Source organism: Salvelinus fontinalis, chromosome 39, assembly GCF_029448725.1.
Source record: "Salvelinus fontinalis isolate EN_2023a chromosome 39, ASM2944872v1, whole genome shotgun sequence".
In the NCBI taxonomy this organism is placed as follows: domain Eukaryota; kingdom Metazoa; phylum Chordata; class Actinopteri; order Salmoniformes; family Salmonidae; genus Salvelinus; species Salvelinus fontinalis.
In genome coordinates, this window is record NC_074703.1 from 13,539,900 (window position 1) to 13,564,117 (window position 24,218).

Sequence of the window (24,218 nt, forward strand, 5' to 3'; positions counted from 1 at the left end):
GTGTGAGGTAGGAGTCCTCTGTCTGTCTGTCTGTCTGTCTGTCTGTCTGTCTGTCTGTCTGTCTGTCTGTCTGTCTGTCTGTCTGTGTGAGGTAGGAGTCCTCTGTCTGTCTGTCTGTCTGTCTGTCTGTCTGTCTGTCTGTGTGAGGTAGGAGTCAACTGTCTGTCTTTCTGTCTGTGTGAGGTAGGAGTCCTCCACCAGATGAATGTTAGTACTGGGAGGGATTGGGTGATCAGTCCGCTGTCTCGTTAGCTGACGGAGGGGGAGAGAGAAAGAGAAGCGAGGGGGGGGACTTCAGTAGAGTATGTAATAGGAAACCAGCCCTTTCTCTCTCTCCTCCTCTCTCTCCCCTTCCCTCTATCATCTCTTTCTCTTTCACTCATCAAGTCAGTCCTGCAGGCGGTTGGATGGAATAGCAGCAGCTCTCTCTTCTCTGCCTTCTTTCTGGGAGAGTCACCAGGGAACCGTCTCAGTGGTACTAAAGTGATTGAAGAGGATAAGGACTGGGTCAACACAAGAACAAACAGGGAACCAGGGCTTTGGGATCGGGACAGAGACAGAGCAGGAGAGGAAACCTTATAAGGTGGGTCCTAGGCTGGGCTGTCCTAGGCTGGGACAGGGGTGTGTGGACAGTCAATCTTTGTGACAGAGAGATCACTCACCAGGGCCGTGAAAGAGAGGCGGTAGTGGGAGAGAGCTGCATGGACTCGGGCTAACAGGTGCAGGGTCCCACTGGTAGACAGACTGAAAGGGAATAAGAATGGCTGAAAGGGAACACATTTAGACAAGTATTAAGAAAAGCTCCAAAAGACTTGATCCAAATGTAGCTAAATTTGTGTCTTGTTAATTTAGATACCTGTTTGCAGTTTGGTGGTTTATTTTCTCCTTTCTATAATGATGGATAAGGGGTTTTCTGTGTTGAGGTTTGTGAAGATATGTCTGAAATGACATGCTGTGAGGTGTCTGAAAAGTAATGCTGATCATTGAATGTGTTTTTGATTGTTCTTCATCACTGATGTTCGCACAGCGTATTGTATTTGTGGTGAGATAAATGTTATATTAACATTTACATTGAGTAGAAGGAAGTATAATTGTTATGGGACGTACTATTACAAATAAATCAGGGTGATCACAAGTGTGCCTTTGCTCTGGCACTGAGAATGTCACGTTGTCTGACGTTTACTATATGAGTAAAAATAGAAGGTTGTGAGTCTGAGATGATTGACTATAAACCAAAGATATTTTTTAAAAGTATTATTCAATTCTATTCAACGGGTTACTGTTGAGCCCTGAATCCCCTGTTTTCGTAATACAATCACTCAGTTTTCCTTAGCTCTCCCTAGTCAAACGTGTGCTTGGCAACATGTCCATGTACCCGAGCCGTTAACTTGTGAGTGACAGGGTGTGGTGTGAACACTCGGAGCCCCTCTGGCAGATCCTGTAGGCAGAGGGATCACTCCGATACAGTCAATTTACACAGATCAACTCTATAGTCTGAGTATATTATTATTTTTTACCATCTGTTATTATTTACATGCTCTAGGTCTAAATAGCATCTCTGTCATGACTAGAGAGAGAGACACAGTCTCTCATGTAATTTATGTGTTGTAATTACAGTGTGGTTATCTATATCTAAAGTAGGAATCTTTGTACAAATAGAACCAGGAAGAAGAGCGAATCTAGACCAAAACAATCCATTTATCAAGTCGTAACCCAGATGAGACTGCTTTTTCCTCATTACGTTCCTTGTACAGTGCATTCGGAAAGTATTCAGACCCCTTGACTTTTTCCACATTTTGTTACGGTACAGACTTATTCTAAAATGTATTAAATTGTTTTTTTCCCCTCATCAATCTACATACAATACCGCATAATGACCACGTTCTAGTGTACAAAGCCATATGGAGAGCCATAAATATTCACATTCATTTGTCTGGCAAGACTGTACTCTGTCCAGAAATACTGCTGCTTGCAAATGTATAAAAAAAACAGAAATATAATTTTTATATTCAGACCCTTTACTCAGTACTTTGTTGAAGCACCTTTGGCAGTGATTACAGCCTTGAGACTTCTTATGTATGACGCTACAAGCTTGGCACTCTGAAGATCCTCTCAAGCTCTCTCAGGTTGGATGGGGAGTGTCGCTGCACAGCTATTGTCAAGTCTCTCCAGAGATGCTCGTTCGGGTTCAAGTCCGGGCTCTGGTTGGGCCACTCAAGGACATTCAAAGACTTGTCCCAAAGCCACTTCTGCATTGTCTTGGCTGTGTGTTTAGGGTCGTTGTCCTGTTGGAAGGTGAACCTTTGCCCCAGTCTGAGGTCCTGAGTGCTCTGGAGCAGGTTTTCATCAAGGATCTCTCTGTACTTTGCTCTGTTCATCTTTCCCTCGATCCTGACTAGTCTCCCAGTCCCTGCCAATGAAAAACATCCCCACAGCATGATGCTGCCAACACCATGCTTCACCCCAGGGATTGTGCCAGGTTTCCTCCAGACGTGACGCTTGGCCTTCAGGCCAAAGAGATCAATCTTGGTTTCATCAGACCAGAGAATCTTGTTTCTCATGGTCTGAGAGTCTTTAGGTGCCTTTTGGTCTGTCATGTGCGTTTTACTGAAGAGTGGCTTCCGTCTGGCCACTCTACCATAAAGGCCTGATTGGTGTGTTGCAGAGATGGTTGTCCTTCTGGAAGGTTCTCCCATCTCCCCAGAGTAACTCTGGAGATCTGTAAGAGTAACCAGCTGGTTCTTGGTCACCTCCCTGACCAAGGCCCTTCTCCCCCGATTGCTCAGTTTGGCCGGGCGGCCAGCTCTAGGAAGAGTCTTAGTGGTTCCAAATTTCTTCCATTTAAGAATGATGGAGTGATCTTGGAGACCTTCAATGCTGCAGACATTTTTTGGTACCCTTCCCAGATCTGTGCCTTAACACAATCCTGTGTCAGAGCAAAAACCAAGACATGAGCTCTACGGACAATTCCTTCGACCTCATGGCTTGGTTTTTGATCTGACAGCTGTGTGCCTTTCCAAATCATGTCCAATCAATTGAATTTACCACAGGTGGACTCCAACCAATTTGTAGAAACATCTCAAGGATGATTGATGGAAACAGGATGCACCTGAGCTCAATTTCGAGTCTCATAGTAAAGGGTCTGAATACTTATGTAAATAATGTAAAAACCTGTTTTCGCTTTGCCATTGTTACTGTGTGTAGATTGAGAAAAAAAACATTAATTTAATACATTTTAGAATAAGTCTGTCACAAAACAAAATGTGAAAAAAGTCAAGAGGTCTGAATTCTTTCCTAATGCACTGTAAACACGCTCAATTGTGTGAAATATGAATAGTCCATTACAAAAGACAGACAGAGGAATTGCACTCATTCAATAAAGAAATTATGGCAGAGCCAGACGATCAGATCTCCTGTTCGGCACCTAGGAAAAACAAATCGCTCTTAAAATGTCATCATACATTCATCGAATAGTCGTTTTTGAAAAGAGAGACTCCCTCTGAAGTGGTCAGATGGAACATTCCTTGGGCAAAGGGCCAATCAACACACAATAAACCCAATTATTCTTATACCCCTTCGGTAATGTATTGCTGTATTTATTCAAGTTCACCTCCTTTGAGGAGACCGATTTAATTGTCATCGCCAGGATTCCTGGCAAGGCTTCGACAAGCAGCAGTATTTCTGGACTGACTACAGTCTCGCCAGACAAATGAATGTTTATGGCTATCCATATGGCTTTGTACACCAGAATGTGGAGCATTGCTCCTTATAAGGCTGTTATGTACATCAATGTGGAGTTTGGTTGTGTACATGGAACACTACCAGGCTGCCAGACATGCCTTAGGAGGTTAGGCGGGTCAGTTGTACTAGCTAGGTGCCAGTCATATTTGTAGAGATCTCCATGATATCACCTGACAGGTTATACAGTATGACCGTGGTAGATGTAAAGCAGGAGAGAAGTTCCAGTTGTATGTGTCTCTAATCCTGCTGAGGTGGCGTGTCATGGTAGGCCTGTCTTCTCTCACTGTAATGACTCCTGGCACTCAGCAGCAGTAGAGGCTCCGTTCTCCAGCGATGGCTTAAGCAGCTGTGAGGCTGACATCTCCAGTCCAGCGCAAGGGCTTCTCTCTCCGTGAACACCCCAGCTAGGGTGGGCTGGGATAGGGAGGGCTGGGGCTAGGGCCAGGATTAGGAAGCCATGCTGCCAAAGAGATCTCAACCCTTCTGCACTTTTCCATATGCGTTCTAATTCTTCACACGCGGCCGCTCAAACGACGACCCAAGCCCGTCATGCAGGTTACATTTCAGCTGGGTGGTATATGGTCCATGGTTCATCTGATCCCAGTGCCTCAACCTTTCTGTCAGCTGCATCCCAAATTGAAAGTTTCATAGATATCCCACCCTCCTCTATTAGCCATGAGAATATAGATCTGCCTTTGTATGGGTGCATTTTATTATCTCCCCCATTTTTGTTTTTTATTAAACCGTACAATACATTGAGTGGCATGGCCACTTGGTTAGCAGTAAGAGAATCTCTCTACAGGAGAAGATCCCCTGGTAATACCTGTCTTCATCAATAATGGAGCTCCTCTTGTCCAATAATGGAAGCAGAGTGAAGGCAGACAGGGGATTCTCCCCCAGCTTTTTTGTGTAGATGAATCTCATCCATATTTAACAGTGAGCCATGTTAAAGGATGTGGTAACTGATGGATTTAACTGTCATGTGACGCTCTCATCTCTCTCCTTTAAAACTGATCCTCCTTATTTATTGTTATTATTAGAGCAGGAAGTAGTCACCATAGGACAGGAAGTAGTCACCATAGGACAGGAATAGATAATGGAGGGCTGCAGCAATGCTAGTTTTCATCCTACCTTTCTAATCAGGAATTGTTTCAGACCTGGAAAACCAGTTGAGTGAATCAATCAATTACTGGGATCTATTAACTACTGGGAAGAGAATAAAATCAGCAGTGCTGTAGCCCTCGTGGACTGGATTTGAACATCCCTGCCGTATCTGTGGTACTGTAGTCTGACCAGTGATGTACCTCTCTCCTCCTCCCTCAGGTTATTTGGACTAGGTGTGGTTCCTGAGGCCCTGCTGTCATGAGGTGGCCGGAAGGGGTCGTGAAGACCCCGCCCTGGATAAGAGTCGGATCCACCCTCCTGGCTCTCTCTCTCCTCCTCACTTGTGTCTCCAGCTTCCTCCAGCCACTGCCAAGAGTCTTCCTCTCCTTCGAAGGTAAAGAATTGTCCTGTTTACTCCAACAGTGAATCCCTAAGCATCGGACAGACATGCCCTCCATCTAACCTTCTCCAGAACATCCGTAAAGCATTACCTCAGGCTTAGTCTCATCCTGGTCTGCTGTGTTTCACCACAGCTGTGATGAGCTTACAGAACACAATGAAGCTATTAGTTTATGGTGTCAATGGGTCACATATGGTCAATAACAGATTGATGCCCAACCAGAGGATGTACAATCATCTTTGTCATTTTGAACTAATGAGAAAATACTCTATAATTACCTTCTCTGCAATGTCTAAGATGAGATCGTTGAATGTTCCCTTAGATGTTTGCGTTTGATTGACATTTAATCAGCGTTCTCCACCAGATAGTGGGAGGCTGGCTCTAACCTTTATAGTACCCATGCTGCTTAGTTCCTGTGGGCCTTAACATCGTCATGTTCTTGGTTTCGGCCTGTGAGACCCTGAAATCATGGTTCCATTTTTTTTGTTCTGTTCCATGTCATTGAGGCGAGCCAGCCGTACCTCTGTGAGATTGTACTGTACTGTGTCAAGACTGACTGCCCTGGCTCAGCCTGGTCCTGGTTCAACTTTAAACACACACAGTGGGTGGAGGCACTGTTTCCTTTCCCTGTGAGTGTTGTTACAGCCTCTTGGTCTGATTCCTCTTTTATTTAATTTCCATGACACAGATAATTGGATGAATTATTAACCCTCTGAACTAGGAAGGAGTTTGCGGGGGAGGAGGGGTTGTTTCTTGTTTCTCATGCTTTCAGGAACCACCTACCCCTCCTCATAAGTGGTGTAACTGTACACTGGTGTTGATGTTGTACAGGAACTGATGGGTGTGTTTGATCATCTTTCAGTACCCCCAGGCCCAATGCAGGAGAGACTGTGTGGCTGTGCTAAACTCAGCAAAAAAAGAAACGTCCTCTCACTGTCAACAGCTTTTATTTTCAGCAAACTTAACATATGTTCAAACAAATATTTACACAACAAGATTCAACAACTGAGACATAAACTGATCAAGTTCCACAGACATGTGACTAACATAAATTTAATAATGTGTCTCTGAACAAAGGGGGGGGTGTCAAAATCAAAAGTAATAGTCAGAATCTTGTGTGGCCACCAGCTGCATTAAGTACTGCAGTGCACCTCCTCCTCATGGACTGCACCATACTTGACAGTTCTTGCTGTGAGATGTTACCCCACTCTTCCACCAAGGCACCTGCAAGTTCCCGGACATTTCTGGTGGGAATGGCCCTAGCCCTCACCCTCTGATCCAACAGGTCCCAGACGTGCTCAATGGGATTGAGACCCAGGCTCTTCCCTGGCCATGGCAGAACACTGACATTCCAGGAAACCACGCACAGAACGAGCAGTATGGCTGGTGGCATTGTCATGCTAGAGGGTCATGTCAGGATGAGCCTGCAGGAAGGGTACCACATGAGGGAAAATGATGTCTTCCCTGTAACGGACAGCGTTGAGATTGCCTGCAATGACAAGCTCAGTCCAATGATGCTGTGACACACCACCCCAGACCATGACGGACCCTCCACATCGATCCCGCTCAAGAGTACAGGCCTCGGTGTAACGCTCATTCCTTAGACGATAAACGTGAATCTGACCACCACCCCTGTTGAGACAAAACCGCGACTCATCAGTAAAGAGCACTTTTTGCCAGTCCTGTCTGGTCCAGCAACGGTGGATTTGTGCCCATAGGCGTTGTTGCCGGTGATGTCTGGTGAGGACCTGCCTTACAACAGGCCTACAAGCCCTCAGTCCAGCCTCTCTCAGCCTATTGCGGACAGTCTGAGCACTGATAGAGGGATTGTGCGTTCCTGGTATAACTCGGCAGTTGTTGTTACCATCCTGTACCTGTCCCGCAGGTGTGATGTTCGGATGTACCGATCCTGCGCAGGTGTTGTTACACGTGGTCTGCCACTGCAAGGACGATCATCTGTACATCCTGTCTCCCTGTAGCGCTGTCTTAGGCGTCTCACAGTGAGGACATTGCAATTTATTGCCCTGGCCACATCTGCAGTCCTCATGCCTCCTTGCAGCATGCCAAATGCATGTTGACGCAGATGAGCAGGGACCCTGGGCATCTTTCATTTGGTGTTTTTCAGAGTCAGTAGAAAGGTCTCTTTAGTGTCCTAAGTTTTCATAACTGTGACCTTAATTGTCTGTAAGCTGTTAGTGTCTTAACGACTGTTCCACAGGTGCATGTTCATTAATTGTTTATGGTTCATTGAACAAGCATGGGAAACAGTGTTTAAACCCTTTACAATGAAGATCTGTGAAGTTATTTGGATTTTTACGAATTACCTTTGAAAGACAGGGTCCTGAAAAAGTGGCGTTTCCTTTTTTGCTGAGTTTATGTCTGTGTTGCACATGTGTCTGTGCGGCGTCTGAGTGCTCAGACAGTATTAAGAGGTGTTGTGACTGTGACTCATTGTCTTTGGAAAGGCTGTGATGTACTGTGGTCATCTTTTTCCTTGACTCCAGGCACCTTTCTCTTCCTCTCACTGGCTCTCATCCTCTCTCCGCCCCTTCTCTCCTACTGTCTCTCCTTTCTCCTTTCATTTACTGACTTTCTCTCTCCTCTCCCTCTCTTCTTCTCTCTGTGTTTCTCTGTGATTGTCTCGAGTGCTGTAGCCCAGCTGTCAGACAGAGACAGGCAGTGAAACGCCCCACTCAGCAGAGCTGCTCACAGACAGGACCCAGGCTGTATACACTTGTCTAGGGGATGTGTGTAGCATTAGGGGTGGCTTGGAAAAAGCCTGCTCACTCACTGCAAAAAGACCAAACCACTCAAATACCTCTGTGGCTTTTCCATACAACCCCGGTAGGCCTATTCACTCCTGTCCTGTTAAAATGTCTAACCTCCAGGATTCACCGTCAACATGCTGGAAATGAATCTATCCCTGCTGCTGATCATGGGATTGGTCAATCCCTTTTCCATGTGTGGATTTGATTTGTCCCCTTTTCTTGCTTTAGTTCGGTTCTACTGTATCTGAGTGAAACGCAAAAGGGAGCTATTATCAGTCAAATAGGTTCTAAAGTGGTTCTTGGTTGGTTAGCTCTGGTTTTGTGGTGGACCGGTAGAAGCTTTTCTTCTTTTTTTTAAAGTCAGATGTGTGTCTGTCACTTAGGATGATCTATGTAGGTGCTTCGCTGTGCTTCGTTCCCATGGGACTCATTGGATTGAATTAGTGGGAAAACAGAAGCGGAGGGGATTTGGCAGTGACTAGAAGGACGTTTCAAAGTAAAGAAAGGAATGGAGATGTGATTGAAGCCAAGGTTTCAGGTGTTGGTTAGCTTCCATGCTGTGATTTTAGAGCTATTCTGTCCGAGATGTTAAGCACAGGGGAGTTGAGCTGAACTCATCTATGTTGGTGGAGATGGAAATCATTTTCCGTTGGAGCGGACAGGCTCCATATTTCACCCTGCCTTCAGTGGAGCTTCTGCCTGGGAGAGGTCCAGATGTAAGGAGTTGGAGACTCCTCTGACCCAATGAGAGGGCTCTTCTCTCCAATAAACTCCAGTGTGGATTTCCCCACTGAGGGAAGTATTTGGGACGCATGGGCTCTCTCTAATACCTCTCCAGAGAGGGTAACAGGTGGGGGGTCCAGTCAGCAGCAAGTGTTAGGATGTGTGTCAAAGGTTCTGCACTGGAGGCGAGATATATTGTAGTTCCCTAGAGTAAAGACTCTTAACTTTTACAGCCTAAACTGACTAAATCAAAAAAGAGAAAATAAACTCTGGGAGGAGGCTTGTGTCAGTATACAGTATCTCACTCTCTTTCTCTCTCTCCCTCCCTCTATCTACCCATCTTTTATTCCCTCTCTCCTGAAACTTTAGCCGAGGGTAAGGCAGGTTCACGTGGCTGAGTGAGTCAGCTTGCGTCTCCAGGCGAAGTTGCCTTCACTGACATTCCTGCTCCCTCACACTGCTTAATCTTGTCTTGGAGAGGCAAACACAACGCAACAGGACGGCGACCAAAACACAATAATACAGAGTGAGAAACGCAGGCCCCAGAACGCAGTCCTATACAATAAACAGTCAAATACGGCCATACGTTTCAGTGAAGCTGGAAAATAAACGAGGGGCTTCTTTGCAAACATCATCATGGATTTACTAGCATGATAAGGGATTTGTTTATAAACTTTTATTTTCAATCACTTTTATTTTCTCCAATATTTAGTCTCGCGTCCCCTTTCATTTCATATATTCCAAAACCCGGACTCCATCTGTTGTCTCAGTGAAAGGTAAAATAATGAATAGCAGAGTGTTCCGAAGTCTGTGTTTTGTCAACCACGGATAAAAGAAGATAAGAGCCATATTTTCCCATGAATCATTCAAATGTGAGAATGGTACAAAGCCCAGGACTAAGGACTGAATAATAAACCACTAACAGTGAGACGTCCTATAGCTTTTTCTGAGCAGGTGAGGTGGAGATTAGACTGGACTAGGTCTAATCCAAGGCCAGGATTCAAACAAAAGCAGAGAAAATGTAATAAAATATTTGACTGAATCCTGGGCTAGGATTACCTAGTCCAGTCAGATTTACACTTCACCTGCTCAGAGAAGGCTTTGTGATTTGGAGCCCTTGGCGTCGTGATTTGATGGCTACTACTACCTCCATCTCTGTCATGATCTACAAGTCAAGTGCACTGCGATGTTGATAATCTGTGTTTATTTAAATCACTGCTATAGATTATATGGAGATTTGTTTCAATTTCAACTAAGGTGGAAAATGAATCTGGATCTGGTCCAGCGGTCATATAGCATTGTCCTTTCTCAAATGGATTCAGTGACATAGGTGATACGCTTTTAATCAGAAACAGAATGAACTTCTCTCTCTTGGCTTTTTACCCCGCAAAAAAAGACTTTCAAACATACAGTATCTGGATTTCATCTCAGTTTATTTGGCCAAATTGCTGAGCGTAGAAGAAACCGTTAGATCATCAGTTTCTTGGTCAGAAAGGCTCTGGCTCATGCCATGTTGATACTTTCTGTTGTTTGACCCAGGTGAAACATTTCACAACCTTTGTTAGGCTGCGTTCTGCACCTGCCAGTGAGGTAACAAGCCAATAAGACAATGTTTTAGCCCTCATCTAATTGTTAGGAGGCCATATTAACGAGTTGCCAGCCCAGGGCTATGGCTGTATGGTACTTCTTCTTAAGCCTAGGCGTCCCGCTAGTGGGACAACTTCCGGTGAAACTGGAGGGCGCACTATTCAAATAAATAATCATAAAAAGTGTGAATATTAAACAGTTAGGTACATATAAAAGTGTCTTATATCGGTTGAAAGCTTAAATTCTTGTTAATCTAACTGCACTGTCTGATTTACAGTAGCTATTACAGTGAAAGCATGCCATGCGATTGTTTGAGGACGGCGTCCCATATCAAAATATTTTTCCACCAGCACAGGTTTCATAAATTCACAAATAGCAATGAAATATTCACTTACTTTTTGAAAATCTTCCTCTGATTTGTCAATAAAAGGGTCCCAGCTATAACATATAGTGTTGTTTTGTTAGATAAAATCCTTCTTTACATCCTAAAAAGTCAATTTAGTTTGCACCATCGATTTGAGTAATACACTCGTTCAACATGCAGAGAAAGGAATCCAAAAATCTACCCCTAAACTTTGTTTCAACAAATCAAAATACGTTTCTACTTACTCCTCAGATACCCTGAAATATAATAAAACTATATTATTTCTTACAGAAAGAAGTATGCTCAATAGGAAACCGATTTTAGCAGGTGCGTTCTGTCATGGCGCGAGCAAACACAAATTTCCAAGACTGGGTCCCTGTACTAAAACTGATATTTCTTCTTCGTTTTTGAAGTTACAAGCCTGAAACCTTGAACATAGACTGCTGACACCCATTGGAAGCCATAGGAATTGCATCCAGGGAGCTAATTTTCAGTATGCCCTTATACTTTCCATTGTAAGAGCATGGTCTCTCTTTAAAAAATAATTCTGGTTGGTTTTCTTTGGATTTTCTCCTACCATACCTATTGTGTTATATTCTCATACATTATTTTAACATTTCAACATATGGTCTGGTTGGATGATTTTGGTTTTGTTTCTCTCTGGGTGATTGTGAAGAGGATTATACACTAACACAGTGGGTGTTGAGAGTCATGGTCATTGTCACCACTTACAGGGTGCGTGTGGCTCAGGGTGGGTGGTGGTCTTTGTTTAAGATGTCATTAATGTCCTTCTATCCTGGTAAAACACTGCTGGCGGTCAGGGTGTCACTATGGAAATTACATTGAAGAAAATATTAAAGTACTTGGATATTAAAAAAAAATGTCAAATGTGTGTGTTCAGCAGGTGTCTATTTGAATCCTCCTGTCTAGTCCTTGGTAGAGAGCCTTGGTCGCTTAGCTGCAGTTAGAGACGTGTGGGAGATTGATTAAGATAGTGTTCTTGTAATGAGTGTTCCCTCTCTCTGGGAGCTACCCCTGTTCTCAGCCAAACCCTGAGTGGAACCAGACCTCACACACACACAACCGCCTGTCTCACAGCCTTTCACCATAGAACGGATGCTTTGGTTCCCCAGCTTCCTCAGATTAGTTCCTTCTTTTATCATGCGTCATTAGAATCTCTTCCTAGCCCTCATTACTCATAAAGGATGACTATCGGGTGCTCGTCCAACTGTGAAGTATGTTTATTTAATTGTGGGATGGTGTGTGGCTGTGTGCATATGCAAATTATTCACATTTGATTAATTTCTGATGGTATGCCTTTCCGCTGAATCACCATGGAAACTGACCAGGGTTTTTTTTGTCCCTCTTTATATAACAAATTGAGGCTGTGAGCTGTTAAGTGAATATTTGGAATACTTCAGGTATCCTGAAAAACCCCTTTGACCCCTTTCAAATTTAACCCTAATAACACTGCTCAGCGTTTTACTGAGGAAAATCAAGAGGTGCATTCAGTGGAACTGAAACACAGCCAAGGTAAAACATTTTCTGAATTCCTACGTGAAGGAATCATTTGGAAGATAAACAGCAGAGCCTTGCCAATGTAACATTCACCTCCTGTAAGATAATGTCTCAAACTTTAAATCTAATGGGAAGGTCTGAGCCAGTGGTTTGATGTTCAAAGTTTTATCCTTGCCGAACCTAAACCTTTAAACCTGACCATAAATCGCCTAACTTGCCCCTGATCTCATGATAATGTGTCCTCTCTGGGTTTGCCCTTTTGTCTTGTATCCCTGACCCCTCCGCAATTACGGGGCCTGGATAGGTCAAACAGACTGCTGCCTGCATGGTCGTCAGCAGGGTCAATAGGAAGTCAAAGGTCGTCAAAGGTTATAGGCAGGGCTGACGCGGGTCAAAAGTGGACCAGTGTGTCTGCATTAGTGCTCAGGGGCATGGAAGTAAAGTAAAATGCTTATAATTTCACAGAGCATCCCATATCTGCTTTACACTATTTTTCCCAGAGTGCATCTAAACTTGTAATTTGCAACATAATTTGCCTTTTGAAGTGAAATCACAAATCCGTGATGGTATGCTCCAGGGAGTTCAAGGCTATACAAACCGGTGACCTGTCAATATTGTCGACAGAGAGATGTTTAGACATACAAATAACCAGGCTGACAAGGGTCTTTTTTTTGTGTGGTTGTTGTTTGTGTCTCCAGGCATGTGTCCTGTTGCTAGCCAAGCTAATTGATTGAGTTAGAAACAGAACATTCTCTAGTGAAGGTTAGCGGGTACAGGCTGCAGCAAAGCCTACGGTTGCTGTGTTTGCAGACAGGGTTTGACAAGCCTTCTGTCAGTCATACTTTTTCTCTCCTTTCTCCTCCTTTCTCTTCCTGTCTCTGTGTTTTGACATTCCTGTCTTTGACCTTGCCGCCCCAGATGAATGTTTCTTAAAGGTAATCAATGCCCATCAATAGGGAAGAGACAGTATCTTTCTGGAAGATACACAAGGTCAAATGAAAATGGTGACGGTTGGTCTTTGGGAATTTAAGCCATTGATTCTGTGAAATGTATTCTCAATGTTGTTTTTCTGTCTTTTTTTACAGATGTATCATTAAATATTTTATTTTGCACACAGAACTATTCTCATACTGGCTTTGAGCTCAAGTGAGTTTCCATAGAAAAAGACCAAGGTTATCTACATAATAAAAGGGAAAAGGTTAAACTAACACAGCTATTACATACTATTACGTACAGTGCATTGGGAAAGTATTCAGACCCCTTCCCTTTAACCACATTTAGTTATGTTACAGCCTTATTGTAACAAGGATTTAAAAAAAAAAATGTTCTCATAGATCTACACACAATACCCTATAATGACAAAGCGAAAACAGTTTTTTAGACATTATTGCAAATGCATTAAAAAAACAGATACCTTATTTACATAAGTATTCAGACCCTTTACTATGAGACTCGAAATTGAGCTCAGGTGAGTGCTGTTTCCATTGATCATCCTTGAGATGTTTCTACAACTTTATTGGAGTCCACCTGTGGTAAATTCAATTGATTGGGCATGATTTGGAAAGGCACACATCTGTCTATATGAGGTTGACAGTGCATGTCAGAGCATAAACCAAGACATGAGGTTGAAGGAATTGTCCGTAGAGCTCATGTCTTGGTTTTGCTCTGACACAGGTTTGTGTTGAGGCACAGATCTGGGAAGGGTACCAAAAAATGTCTGCAGCATTGAAGGTCTCCAAGATCACAGTGGCCTCAATTATTCTTAAATGGAAGAAGTTTGAAAACACCAAGACAATCGGGGGAGAAGGGCCTTGGTCAAGGAGGTGACCAAGAACCAGATGGTCACTTTGACAGAGCTCCAGAGTTCCTATGTGGCGATGGGAGGACCTTCCAGAAGGACAACCATCTCTGCAGCAATCCACCAATCAGGCCTTTATGGCAGAGTGGCCAAACGGAAGCTACTCCTCAGTAAAAGGCACATGACAGCCCGCTTGGAGTTTGCCAAAAGACACCTAAAGGATGTGAGAAACAAGATTCTCTGGTCTGATGAAACCAAGATTGAACTCTTTGGCCTGAATGCCAAGCGTTTCATCTGGAGGAAACCTGGCACCATCCCTACGGTGAAGCATGGTGGTGGCAGCATCATGCTGTGGGGATGTTTTTCAGCGGCAGGGACTGGGAGACTAGTCAGGATCGCGGGAAAGATGAACAGAGCAAAGTACAGAGATCCTTGATGAAAACCTGCTCCAGAGCACTGACGTCAGACAGCGGCGACGGTCCACCTTCCAACAGGGCAACGACCCTAAGCACACAGCCAAGACAACGCAGAAGTGGCTTCGGGACAAGTCTCTGAATGTCCTTGAGTGACCCAGCCAGAGCCCTGACTTGAACCCAATCTAACATCTCTGGAGAGACTTGACAATAGCTGTGCAGCGACGCTAGCCATCCAACCTGACAGAGCTTGAAAGGACCTGCAGAGAAGAATGGGAGAAACTCCCCAAATACAGGTGTGCCAAGCTTGTAGCATCATAACCAAGAATACTCTGTAAACTCTACCAAAGGTGCTTCAACAAAGTACTGAGTAAAGGGTCTGAATACTTATATAAATGTGATATTTAAAACATTAAAACATTTTCCATTTGAAAACATTTCTAAAAACCTGTTTTTGCTTTGACAGTATGGGGTATTGTTTGTAGATTGATGAGGGGGGGGGGACAATTTAGTCAATTTTAGAAAAAGCTGTAATGTAACAACATGTGGAAAAAGTCAAGGGGTCTGAATATATTCCGAATGCACTGCATTCACTAACAATGGAACAAGGCTTAGAGTGACTCTTTGGATTAACCTTCTATTATACCAGTGGAAATCTTTGTAGTGAAGTAAAAGTAAAAGTCGTCAAAAATAGTAAAGTACTTTACACCACTGACCCTCACCATCATTCAACAGCACTGAGATGACCATTTGACCTGCATGATGTCAGACAGGAAATATTGACGTTGTAATCCAACAAAACGACGATCTCAACATGTCATCTCCTCCCCATTCGCCTAAACTTTACTCAGCCTTTGCTTCTCTTCCACCTCCATCACTAATAAATCAGAGAATCTCATGGCCCAATACTGTCTATTAAACCTCCCCCGAACCTGACAGTTTCAAGTTTTATTAGTCGTATGTACGGGATTCAAATGGTATACACCGTCCAACCAAATGCTTACTTGCAGGTTCCTTCTCAACAATGCAACAAGAATAAGATATCGAAGTTAAGAATACGAACGTAAAGTAAATGGCAGTAGAATAGAAGAAACATTTTAGCATAATTATAATACAGGAAGGAACATTTTATAGTCCAATATTGACTCTCCCTCTGGTCTCATGGGGCCTGTAGTCTGTAGCTTAACTGACAGTAGAAATACATTTGATTTGGTATCTGCGGGCGGGGTGAAGGTGTAACCGGAGGACTGGTTAGGTGAAAGGTTGTGAGAGGCCCTATAGGGGGTTGGTGGGATTCTGTGGCAGGTGAAGAGGCCAGGTGCTAATTAAGGCTAACGCTAGCTAGTGTGATGGACAGGTTGATTTGCGTCTCCGGTTTCACACTCCTGGAGGGAATATTACCCAAAGCCGCTGCAGCGCAGGTCATCCATGTAATGAAGACTGCTCTGGCGCTGGTGCTGAGAAACCTCACCCTGTAGAGTTTCAGAGAGCCACACTCTGAGACTCTCGTTCCCTCTTGTCCTACACTTGTGTCCTACGTAGTGAAGATGGAGTGAGAAATCAATGATAGGGAGGTTATACCAAAGGCTAATAGGAGAATAGTCATCCTACATATGACCATGAGGTTCCCCTGACATTATGTCTGGAGACTGCTAGATAATGCAGTAACTTACAGAAAATTGTGGGAAGAGGATGATGACATTGGGTGGGATGAGAGTTAGTCAGCCGAGCGGTTGTCCCTCTTCCTCACAAGCAGTCCCTGTATGTCTATGGAGAGGAGTGTGTTGATGCTTGAGCGGTGAGTTTGTGTGCTCCTGGTCCTCTTGCCTGGCCGAGAATGTGGTGAATGTCAGACAGACGGACAGCCAGACGACTCTGCACTGGCCACTCTGGGTGGTCCCTCTCTACGGGGGGGACAAGGAGGAGACCATACTCTGGCACGTTACCCAACCCGCCCCCTCTGCTTTACCTGTCTATATACCACCTGCCAAAACACTGTATATCGTAGAGGTACTGTAGGCTAGGCCTATATCCCCATGGAGATGGAAGAAATGTCCTCGTGCCGGTCAGCGTCTCCAGAGCCAGACCGAAGCTTTGAGTTGCCAGGATAAAGGTTGTGAGTGGCGCAGTATGTGTGACTGTACCAACATTGTATTAGAGAAGTGTAGCCATGCAGAACTGAACCCAAGGAGATGTGGCATTGTCCTCACAAAGAGCACCGACACTTGGCAAGAGGTCTAAAGTCAGACGTTTCTAAAGAAACCCACTCCATCTTCAGTGGGTACATGAATCAGGGTGCGGGGGTGTACTAAGCCCATGCTTCAATATTTATCAAGGCGAGTGATTGGGATCCGCCTACTCCTGCCCCTGAAAACAGTGGAACACAGGTCCTATTCGTTGAAAAGAGACGATGCCTCATTTGCATGTGGTTAATGAATTCATGATGGCCTTCGAGGGTGCGGCCCATTTGAAAAGGACTGCATTGAATCTGAGGCACAAAGGGAGGTTTGTGATTGGCCGCCTGCCCAGCTCTGTGGTGTTAATGGGGTCTGAAGACCTCTGGCCCTTTGGCTCTCAGACACTAAGGTAGCCAACATCCAGCAAGAACTCACACTCCACAGGCCTAGTTAACCATTTAACCTAGTCTAGCTTTCCAGTACTCCTATGAGTAGAGTGGATTAAATCTTGGTTGTGTAGACTTGGTTCTCTTAAACTTCATACCCACTGTGTACGGCATCCATATTAGGAAGTTGTCAGTTCACACAATGCCGTAATCCTGATGTTTTGATACCTCTTCTGCCTCCTTGTGCACCTGATCCTGCCTGGACACAGCTGGACTACAGGTGGCATAGCTCAGTACAGCCTGAGAGTGTCAGTCCCCAGCTGGTGCCCCCCACATAGAGAAAGGGAGAGTAGAATGAGTCTGTCAGGGTGGCTCAGTGGGCCGACCAGCACAGACTGCTGGCTCCATGTCCTTAAACCCGATCTTGGGGGGACCCACAAAGTCATTGCTCTTGTAAAAGCCAGACGGCGTACTTTCCAGCGGCGCTGAATCTCTATTTTTACGATTCTGCAATGTGATAAACTGTTCCTTGTATGGCGAGCCAAACCTAAAACACCACTGGCCTGTTTACTGGTGGGGATCATGGTGGAGGCCCGCTTCTTTGATCAGTCTAAGAAATGGGAGAGTTAGTCTGTCATTCCATGTTATGGGTTTTCACTTCGCCGGAGGGAAACTTCTTATTCTCCCCTCAATGTAATCACAGCACTGTGAAACAAGACAAGGCCTATCCCCATCTACATTTAAAAATTATGAAATGAACACTGCAATCTCTTCCATGATTTTAATTACAGTAGAACCATCATGGGCGGAAGGACAAGTCCCTGCTGCTGCCCAAATCCTTCACTTAGATCCTAAAGACTGACATCACAACTGTTTTGTTCCTTTAGGACAATACTATGTGGCATGCAGGACGGTTGTTGCCTTTCTCTGCTATCCTCCCTTAGTTTACAGAGGACTCCTTACAGAGGGAATGATGATCACGGCTTGTAGTCTGGTCATGTCACTAGACGTTCCTGGTGGGTACATTTTAGACTGGATTAAAAGCATGCTGTCAAACAGATTTGCCCTCTGTGCAAGGTTCACTGGACTGGGGATCAATGCAAATGTGAATCGAAAGTGTGCTAATAAGCTGATGAAATATAGATCATCTGAGAACCTGCTGTAATGTCAAGGTGAATGTGTATTCATTAGGCTCATTAGTTACATTATCACCATCGAGGATCTCTGACCTGATGTCTTGGGTGACCGCTAGTATGGATTTATATCTGGGTTTTAGTCTTGCATGCGAAATATGTAGTCTACTTCACTCAGACTAGATAACATCTGCAGTTGCTCTGCGGCAGTGTACGACCACGCGAAGCCCGCAACCCACCACTAGTCTTAAATATTGAATGACCGTTGTGGTCTCTTGGCCCCTACAAAAGGTTTTTGTGCCGCTTCTGCTTGACCAAGCTCTCACAAATGAACCACTCTTCAAAGGGACTAGAGGTATTACTGTGCGGTCACCTGTAGCGGTCGGCTGCTCTGCAACCCGAAGTCCACTACATGGATGACCGCTCCTGGTCAGTCAAAGTGGACTCGGGAGTCCTACCAGGAGGCACACGGGGGAAGGTGTGGCCCACCTGCCCACATAAATAATAGACTACCCACAATCCTCTACTCAGTCCTCACCACTGCTCTGCGTTGTCCTCCTGCGGGCGTGTTCTATAACGAGGCCAGAAATGTTTTTGTATCCTGTCCATGATGCCTAAACAACAAGGGATACGCCATTTCATCCTCAGTCATCACCACAGCAGCTCAACCTACATACCAGACCTCCCCAACGTCTTACTGTCAAGGGTGGTGTCCTCCCATTTTACGACCCCTGAATACTTCAACCGAGCCAATAACAATGACCAACATTCTTATTCATTATGTTTAACATTTCGAGCCAGTTTATCCTCAAGCCACATCTGAGTGAATCCAGTCTACATAAACAGCACCAGCCATAGCAGACTGGACAGACAAGGACAATTTTGCCAATTATATCCACAAACACTTATGACATACTCAGGATCTCTGCTGGTGATGTCATCGTAGTGGAATGCAGGCTAAGCCCATGACTAATAAATCACGTGGCTCGGGAATATTACTACAACCTAATGGATTTATAATTCATTGTGATGAGAGAATATGGGAGCTCCCATTTGATATGTTGGTTTTCAATAAACAGGCCCGAGCTCATCGTAAGAGCATGGGTTTCATTGTCAACCCAATGATTTATATGGCAACAGACAGTACTGTACATGTATCAGCCACTGACCTCAAATGCTTTAAGCGATACTTCTGGAACTCATTATCACTGATCTATGACAGCCATTATATAGTTTAAGGCTTGATTACATTTCCACAGCCACGTATTCATGTTATGGCGTCAAAATCTTAACTCGTCCCACAAGGATGACCTCCGATCCCATCAGGTCAAAGGTTAATGGGTAGTAGAATAAACATCCACAGACTTGCCTGCCACCATCTCTCTTTGTAAGCCTATCTCATTATAAATTAGACCCATGTTAAATTGTGCAAATCCCATGTATCTCAGGCAGAAAATGATGGAGAAAGCACTTGAAGTGAGTCTTGTTGTTTTCTTTAGAGAGTGCAGGTGCACTACACTAACGGCTATTGTGACATTTTGATAGAAGGCTGTAATGCTTGCCCAGGCATGACTCATGTGTTTCCTGCTGGGGTAATGATGAGCAGACAGACACTGGATCCCATGGTATGCACCAGAGGCTATGCTCTCCTCACCGTGGATCAGTTGGATGGCGGGGTCATGTGACGCACGCCTGCCACGTTTCCCCCCAAAACACTGGACTTAGTTAGGGCTTCCACCCACGGGATGAAAAATGAAAGTCTCCAATTCCTCCACTGAGAAAACAATACAGAGTTAATGATAATAATAACAGTTATTTCACCCGGGCCACCTCACCCCACACCCCTCTGAACACTTTGTTCCCCTTGTGAAATGTTCCAGAGGGACAATATGGATAGAATCAGACTGTACCAAGAGCATTGACTTTAGGGGGGATTCCAGATCCACATTGAGCAGGGCTACAATAAACCCTACTGTAAACAGGAATCATTAAGTGAGAGTCAGCACCTTTGGCTCCAGGAAAAACAGAAGCAGGAGACCGCAGGCTTGTAAACTGAACACTCCTTTCCCTCAAGCATAAGAAAAATATAAAATAAAACCCTTTCCAAGGTCTTTACATCTCTCCCCTGCCTGCTTATTCTGGAGGGATGTAGGTAAGAGTGGTTTGGAGTGAAGCATGGTTTTAATTAGTTCTTATAGTTACTCCTTCACCCCTGGTGGCACGCCTGGCTTCCCTGATCTCTGGCAGAGCTGCTGTTGAACATCTTTAGCCTGATGAGCCGAAGGCTTGAGCTAACCCAATATCTCCCTGAGCCCAATGCGACACTATCTCCTAAGCTGTAAAACTTTGGAGATGTGATCTTCTCCCTTTTCCAGAGGTTCCCTTTATTAAATGCACATTGGCTTGTTAGAGTTTGACAAGGGCCTTCGTATTAGATTTGAGTCTGGTGGAAACAAAGCATATTTTGTGTGTGTGTGGTGTGTGTTCTTCATTCCGCACTGTGAGAATACTCATGCCTAAAATTATACATGATACACCAACCGACTAATTTATGCTTTTTTAACAATATAGCTTAAGTTGATTTCTCTACATATGATTGGAGCGTAGGATATGAGGAGGCTTATAGAGGTATGTCAAGATCAATAGAGTGAAGAGGCGTGGGAAATGGTACTTATTCATGTAAACAACTCTAGCTTTCTTCCATATGGCAACAGCACTAAACACACATCCATGATCAAAAAGAGAGGGGGAGGAGAGGCACTGGAAAACAGCTTTCATTCAGGATAAAAGGGCCTCGACCTCAAAAGCAATGTGCAATACTATTGAATAGAATAATGAAAAGTGACTTTAGCCTGGAGGCCTGAAGGAGAGCACAGCCAGCCTGTTTGTTGATTAGAGAGAGAAGACAAAGGAAGAAGGATCAACTTGCTCTCAACTCCTCCACTCCTGCCCCATGTCAATAGTGATGAATATGCATGAGTTTGGCATAGACAGTGAAGGCCTTTGATGGTTTGGATGGAGAGCTCTCCGTCTCTGGACGCTTAGAGACAGAGGATGTTTACTTCTTCCTTCTAGCTTCAGGACAATACGGGCTTTTACAGTAGCTGGTCGGTCAGAGAGACAACCAAGGAAATGTTTTTTCCACAGATCTCTTTTGCTCACCATGATAGTCGAGTGTTCATAAAGTGGCTGGAAAGTTGTGTTGTGTGAAATCTAGTGCAGACGTTGCAAAACGGATGCAATCACTTTTTATGCACTTGTTGTTTAGTCAGTGTTAGCTGACTTGGTATAGTCCGGCTGTAAACGCTACAGATTCCTCATTATTTCCCACCATAACATTGTCTGTTTGTATCCCACAGACCTGCAGGCCTCCCAGACGGTGGAGTACTACAGTCTGTCAGACAAGGCCATGGACTACAGGATCCTGTTGATGGATGAGGACCAGGACAGGATGTATGTAGGCTGTAAGGACCATGTCCTGTCTATGGACATCAACAACATCACCCATGGGACACTCAAGGTGAGGTCCTCTGAGCAGTCCGTTAAACTGCTAAGAGGATTTTCCTTACAGCATCAGGGAAATGTTTAGTTGATCATTGTTTGTTGTGATAGTATTGTAAGTAGAGAATGGATATAGCAGGATACTGACTTCATCTGCCTTACAGTATTATAGTATGATGGTGTGTTGACTCATAACTCCCTACATTACATCCATTACTTTCCATCCTATTTATCAAGGAGACAAAATGATGTTGATCTCATTCAGCTTTCCTTGCATGTGGCAGATCATGGCTGAATACATTAGGGTAATTATACAAGAGCAGTAATGGTGGTAATTAAATTATAATATAGTACATTTTACATGCTAGATCATACCCATTTCATGGAGCAAAATATATGACATATATTAGTGGTGCTTGATGCAGCTCTGGGATTCTGTAACAGAAGTTCCATGCTAATTGTATCTCTGTGTGCAGTGAAGGAGCTATCCTGTCTATAACTGACAGGCGTGAAGAGCAGAACAGATGGGAATGCATTTAGTTTACCCCAGAGAGAGCTGTAGCACATCCATTTGCAAAGTAATTGCCTGATACGTTCCCAGAATTAGATCCTTCAAGCTCCTCACGGGATTGGAAATATAGCATTTACTGTAGACAAGTTATCATCATGATTGGGAAGTTCACTACAGTGTAGAGCATCCATATTAGGAAGTCACTACAGTGTAGAGCATCCATATTAGGAAGTCACTACAGTGTAGAGCATCCATATTAGGAAGTCACTACAGTGTAGAGCATCCATATTAGGAAGTCACTACAGTGTAGAGCATCCATATTAGGAAGTCACTACAGTGTAGAGCATCCATATTAGAAAGTCACTACAGTGTAGAACATCCATATTAGGAAGTCACTAGAGTGTAGAACATCCCTATTAGGAAGTCACTAGAGTGTAGAACATCCCTATTAGGAAGTCACTACAGTGTAGAACATCCCTATTAGGAAGTCACTACAGTGTAGAGCATCCCTATTAGGAAGTCACTAGAGTGTAGAACATCCCTATTAGGAAGTCACTACAGTGTAGGGCATCCCTATTAGGAAGTCACTGCAGTGAAGAGCCTCCCTATTAGGAAGTCACTAGAGTGTAGAACATCCCTATTAGGAAGTCACTACAGTGTAGGGCATCCCTATTAGGAAGTCACTAGAGTGTAGAGCATCCCTATTAGGAAGTCACTACAGTGTAGAGCCTCCCTATTAGGAAGTCACTAGAGTGTAGAACATCCCTATTAGGAAGTCACTAGAGTGTAGAACATCCCTATTAGGAAGTCACTACAGTGAAGAGCATCCCTATTAGGAAGTCACTAGAGTGTAGAACATCCCTATTAGGAAGTCACTACAGTGTAGGGCATCCCTATTAGGAAGTCACTAGAGTGTAGAGCATCCCTATTAGGAAGTCACTACAGTGTAGAGCCTCCCTATTAGGAAGTCACTAGAGTGTAGAACATCCCTATTAGGAAGTCACTAGAGTGTAGAACATCCCTATTAGGAAGTCACTACAGTGAAGAGCATCCCTATTAGGAAGTCACTAGAGTGTAGAACATCCCTATTAGGAAGTCACTAGAGTGTAGAATATCCCTATTAGGAAGTCACTACAGTGTAGGGCATCCCTATTAGGAAGTCACTAGAGTGTAGGGCATCCCTATTAGGAAGTCACTACAGTGTAGAGCCTCCCTATTAGGAAGTCACTAGAGTGTAGAACATCCCTATTAGGAAGTCACTAGAGTGTAGAACATCCCTATTAGGAAGTCACTACAGTGAAGAGCATCCCTATTGGGGGTCACTAGAGTGTAGAACATCCCTATTAGGAAGTCACTAGAGTGTAGAACATCCCTATTAGGAAGTCACTAGAGTGTAGAACATCCCTATTAGGAAGTCACTACAGTGTAGGGCATCCCTATTAGGAAGTCACTACAGTGTAGAACATCCCTATTAGGAAGTCACTACAGTGTAGGGCATCCCTATTAGGAAGTCACTACAGTGAAGAGCATCCCTATTAGGAAGTCACTACAGTGTAGGGCATCCCTATTAGGAAGTCACTACAGTGTAGGGCATCCCTATTAGGAAGTCACTACAGTGTAGAACATCCCTATTAGGAAGTCACTAGAGTGTAGAACATCCCTATTAGGAAGTCACTACAGTGAAGAGCAACCCTATTAGGAAGTCACTACAGTGTAGGACATCCCTATTAGGAAGTCACTACAGTGTAGAACATCCCTATTAGGAAGTCACTACAGTGTAGAACATCCCTATTAGGAAGTCACTACAGTGTAGAGCATCCCTATTAGGAAGTCACTAGAGTGTAGGGCATCCATATTAGGAAGTCACTACAGTGTAGAAAATCCCTATTAGGAAGTCACTACAGTGTAGAGCATCCCTATTAGGAAGTCACTACAGTGTAGAACATCCCTATTAGGAAGTCACTACAGTGTAGAACATCCCTATTAGGAAGTCACTACAGTGTAGAGCATCCCTATTAGGAAGTCACTAGAGTGTAGGGCATCCATATTAGGAAGTCACTACAGTGTAGAAAATCCCTATTAGGAAGTCACTAC

The 24,218-nt window shown here is 44.1% G+C and overlaps 1 protein-coding gene across 1 annotated transcript in view; it reads left to right on the plus strand.

The window, feature by feature from the left end:
• The first annotated feature begins 251 nt into the window (after positions 1-251).
• Positions 252-24,218, plus strand: part of LOC129838424 (semaphorin-3C-like) — a 51,027-nt gene continuing 27,060 nt past the window's right edge. Inside the window, exons 1-3 of the mRNA XM_055905361.1 lie at positions 252-583; positions 5,065-5,239; positions 21,472-21,632. Coding sequence (XP_055761336.1) covers positions 5,104-5,239; positions 21,472-21,632 — 297 coding nt within the window. The 5' untranslated portion in view covers positions 252-583; positions 5,065-5,103. The remainder of the gene's footprint in view (positions 584-5,064; positions 5,240-21,471; positions 21,633-24,218) is intronic.